At 36.5% G+C, this 4,306-nt stretch overlaps 1 protein-coding gene across 1 annotated transcript; it reads right to left on the bottom strand.

The window, feature by feature from the left end:
• Nucleotides 1-117: 117 nt before the first annotated feature.
• Nucleotides 118-4,190, bottom strand: LOC112011358 (uncharacterized). The gene is made up of 5 exons (XM_024043730.2): nt 3,678-4,190; nt 3,493-3,566; nt 1,529-1,658; nt 1,134-1,436; nt 118-652 (listed from the first exon to the last, which is right to left on the bottom strand). Exons 1-5 carry the CDS (start codon nt 3,807-3,809, stop codon nt 380-382), a joined length of 912 nt encoding a protein of 303 aa, XP_023899498.2. The 5' UTR covers nt 3,810-4,190; the 3' UTR covers nt 118-379.
• Between the last annotated feature and the right edge of the window lie 116 nt (nt 4,191-4,306).

Raw genomic sequence — 4,306 nt, forward strand, 5'->3', positions numbered from 1 at the left:
AAAAAATGAGAAAATTTTAAGCACGGAAAAATCATGTATTAGCCAGCGTTTTAAAGCAACATGGCTCAAGAGCTTTCAGCAAGGGGAATATATCACAACAATAAAATGGTAAATAAGTGATAAAATTTAAGCTGCAAAAAGTGCTAACAGCAGCCCAAGCACTTTCATTAAGACAAGCCGCAGAAAACACAAGATTATGGACATTCAACCCAATTAATTAGCACTTTAGTCCATAGTTCTGGTTGACACGTTAAAACCTAACCACAATTCCCGAAACCCAGAATGCAAGGTCAAATAATATAATAACACATCCTCGCTAGGACTAAAAACAAAACCAGACACCAAGGGATCATAAAACAACTGAGTTAGACCTAACATGTTAAACCAGGGCAATGCTGCTCTCGCCGCCTGGGGGCTTGCGTACACCACCTAAATAGTCTCGAGACTCTGCCTTCCCGTCAGCAAAGATGTCATTGCCACTCATCTCTCGCAGTTTTGCCGTACTCAGTGATTTATCAGCAGCTGATGGAGGAACATCACCCTTGAATATGTCATTTCCCGAGAGCTCTGAGAATTTCTTGTTATATATTTTCTTGGCCGTCTTCATAACAGGTTCATCATCGGACATAATATTGCTCTGACCTCCAGCAGGCTATGAATTAGATCAATTAGGAACCAGTTAGGCCTTTGAAGTCTGTAGAAAATAAGTAATAAAACAAAAGACCCGCATATATAGAAGAAAAGAAGACTCTTGAAAGGTAAGAAAGAAAAAAATCAAGAGCAAACTGTATGCTTGAGACAGAAATGTGGATGAAACCAAGCGTGCCCCTGTGCTGTGAGATATTTACCATGACATGAACATACAAACCCTGATCCTAGCAACTTATTATAAATACATAACCATATGGTCAAATTGGATGAATCTATTTAGTTCATCACTTCCTAATGCATCAAATTTAAAATATGCTCTATTGCCAACCTAGGCATGAAGGCCTTTTCAAACTCTCCCAACATTAATTATATAATTCCTACTCTGCAATATATGTACATACACGTGCACAGACACACAAATATGTAGGGAAAGAGAGAGACATCATGGAACTTATGTGTATGCATCCATGCAATTCACTCACATTAGAAACTTTGACAGATGTGCGTACTGGAGCAGCTTCACCAATTTCTATGCTTCCTTTCAAGTCCAATGTACGAGCAGTTACTGGCCGAGGCAAGATTTCAGGAGGGGGAGCAAAGATGTCATGTCCACTAAGCTCCTTGCACTTTGCATCAGAAAGCTGCTTCTTCAAATTTGCGTCCTCACTTTCCAGTGTCCCACTTAACTCACGCTGCTTTGCAACCTCAGGCAAAGTAGTAGGCTTTTTGGGAGATACACTATCTTCCTCACCAAAAGAGATATGGCTAATTCCGGTTACGGCTTGCTGGCAATTCCAAACAATTAAATACAAGTTAATACAGAGAACAGAGATCTGTGTTTTCATAGAATGTTGATCAGCAAGAAATGGACAGACACCTGGTACATGCGTATTCCTGTTTTGCTAGCTGGCGTAAGGTTGGCAATTTCAGATTCTACTGCATCACTTTCTCCATGAAATATGCCACTACCAGTCATCTCCTTCATTTTATACCCTGAACAAGGTTTCCTGAAAGTCGAAAGGGTTTTAGAAACCTTGGATAAATAGCACACACTAACATGGCCCTATGACATCTAGGGACATCAAGAACATGCAAATAATCAAACTGAAAACTGGAAGTTCTTTTTAATGCATCATTTGATTCGACTTGATAACATATTCATCCATCCATTTGCATCAAATATTGTATAGCATCAGTAAAGAGACATGGAAACTGCACAACAAGGCATAAGAAAGAGAGACACAAACTACACTAGAAAGGAAAATTTTGAGTTTTTTTTAAAGGAAAACAGTAGCAGGGAACATAATCTTAAGAATATTATTGTAGCATCAGTAAAGGGACATGGAAACTGCACAACACAGCATAAGAAAGAGAAGCGCAAACTATACTAGAAGGTAAAATTTTGAGTTTTCTTTTTTGTTGAGGAAAAAAGTAGCAAGGAACATAATCTTAAGAATATTATCGTAGCATCAGTAAAGAGACATGGAAACTGTACAACACAGCATAAGAAAGAGAGGCTTCAACTACTCAAGAAAGGAAATTTGTGTTACAGTAGTAAGGAACATAATCTTAAGAATATTCTGCCACTTTTTTACCACACTCCTCAGTCTCCTCGATATTTTACTGATTTCTTCTCCTAAAAAAAAGGCCACTACCATTTTTTATACCATTAAACCAATGCTTGTAAAAGAAAAGGATCTTGATCACTTCTAAAATAAATGAAACTGATTTCACATCATCAGTAGAGATTAACATATACCATTTTCTCCAGGATCCTAACACAACGAAATGATTTCAAATGTTAACATAAAAATAAAAAGATTAACAAATACACAATAACAGTTCATTTGTATCATCACGTGGTAAGCATTAGTGGCCTGCATCAAGTGCTAAATTCAGCATCAGTGCCAAATTTCTAATGAAAACTTTGATAGAAAAAGGGAAAAAATATATATGTTACAAATATGCATGTTTTGTAAAGCACTGAAAACTAATCTTTGTAGCAAATAATTAGAGCTATAAATACAGGGATATAATTTGCTTGAAAACATTTTCTTAAAAAAAAAAAAAAAACATTTTCAGTTTACTTAAGGTTTAGGATATGGACTTTTCACCAAATGTCATACTTACAGAAAACAACCTATACACCTCTCCAACTAACAAAGAAAAAAACCAAATTGGACCATACTGACACTGAAAATTAGGATCTCTATGGCTCTAATCTCCATCTAATCCTATATTAACCAATTTGAGAGCCCAATTTTAATCACAAAAATAGAACCTCCTAAGTTTACCATATTAAATTATCATTTGACGAAGATCTGTTATGGAAACAAACAAAACGCAATATCAATTCCCAATTTGTTCATAAAGGGAATTCAGAATCACAACTTTGACGTAAAAGCCAATAGTAGATCCAAACATTGCGGCTACATCCAAAAGATCCCGCATTTTAATTTAAAAATCCAAAATTTATTTATTTCAAAAAAAATAAGCAACATAATTCACACAGAGAGAGAGAGATTTGAACAGTTTGTTCAAAATCACGAGCCGAATAAGTAGATCAATCACAGATCATTGAATAAATCAGCCATAAAAAGGGGAAAATGTTTATAATTCTAAATAAATAAATATATATATATATATATACATTACGCGGAAAATATAAAGTCAGTCAACCTTTAGTAAAAATATCTTATACCGTGAATAATGCAAACCAAAAGCTGAGTCAAAAACTGAAAATTTAAACTACCCTATGTTTCACGCAGTAAAAATTGGAAATTTTGAGGAAAAAAAAAAAAAAAAAGCGGAAGCAGAAGCAGAAGCAGAAGCAGATCTCACCGTTTGTTTAAGCTCTCGAATTCCTCATCCGTGACTTGACCTCCAAACACAACCTTACTGATCCCATCCGACGGCTAAGAATTTCCCCCACCAAAAACACAAAAAATAATTTCCAAATCAGTAAATTAAAAAAAGAAAAAAGAAAAAGGAAAGAGTAATCGTTATCGATATGAATATTTGTGTACCTGGTGGGAGCGCGTGGCGGAGCGAGAAGCAGAGGAGGCAAGGTTAGGAGAATCGGCGGGGGGATTCTCAGACCAAGTGAGCAGATCTGCGGTGGATGTGTGTGGTTTTCTCACCGGTGTGCTCCTCTCCATTCCTTCTTCTTTTGTTCACACCAATAACGAATCACTTGCCCGAATTGGAAACCAATCTGGAAAAAACAGTCACACAGAAATCGGTATTTCTCCTCGTCGTCGTCGTCGTCTCCAACTTTCTCTCAACAACAAAATATAAGAAATCACTGTGCAAGAGAGACTCTGGTGTTGGTGTGTATTCAGGCAGAGAGTGGGGTCGTTGGGAAATGACGATAATGCCCTCTGCCTGATCTAGAACTTTCTTTGCTTGCTACTAGTAGCAGCAGTGTGTGTCGTTGCTTCTACTTTTATATGTGTGGGCTCTTTGGAATTGGGGAGTGGATTGGAAGGGAAACCAATATTATTCTGGACTTATAAGAAAAGCAGTAGCAGCAACTCTTTCTTGTGTTTTAAAACACAAAGAAATTATTTTAAGGTTTTTTTAAAATAAAAAAGAAAAAAGAAAAAAGGACAGGGGTATTTATAAAGTTTTATAACCGTCGATCTCTCTTTCTCTC

The sequence above is a fragment of the Quercus suber genome, unplaced genomic scaffold (genome assembly GCF_002906115.3).
Source record: "Quercus suber isolate HL8 unplaced genomic scaffold, Cork oak 2.0 scaffold_862, whole genome shotgun sequence".
NCBI classification, from domain to species: Eukaryota; Viridiplantae; Streptophyta; class Magnoliopsida; order Fagales; family Fagaceae; genus Quercus; species Quercus suber.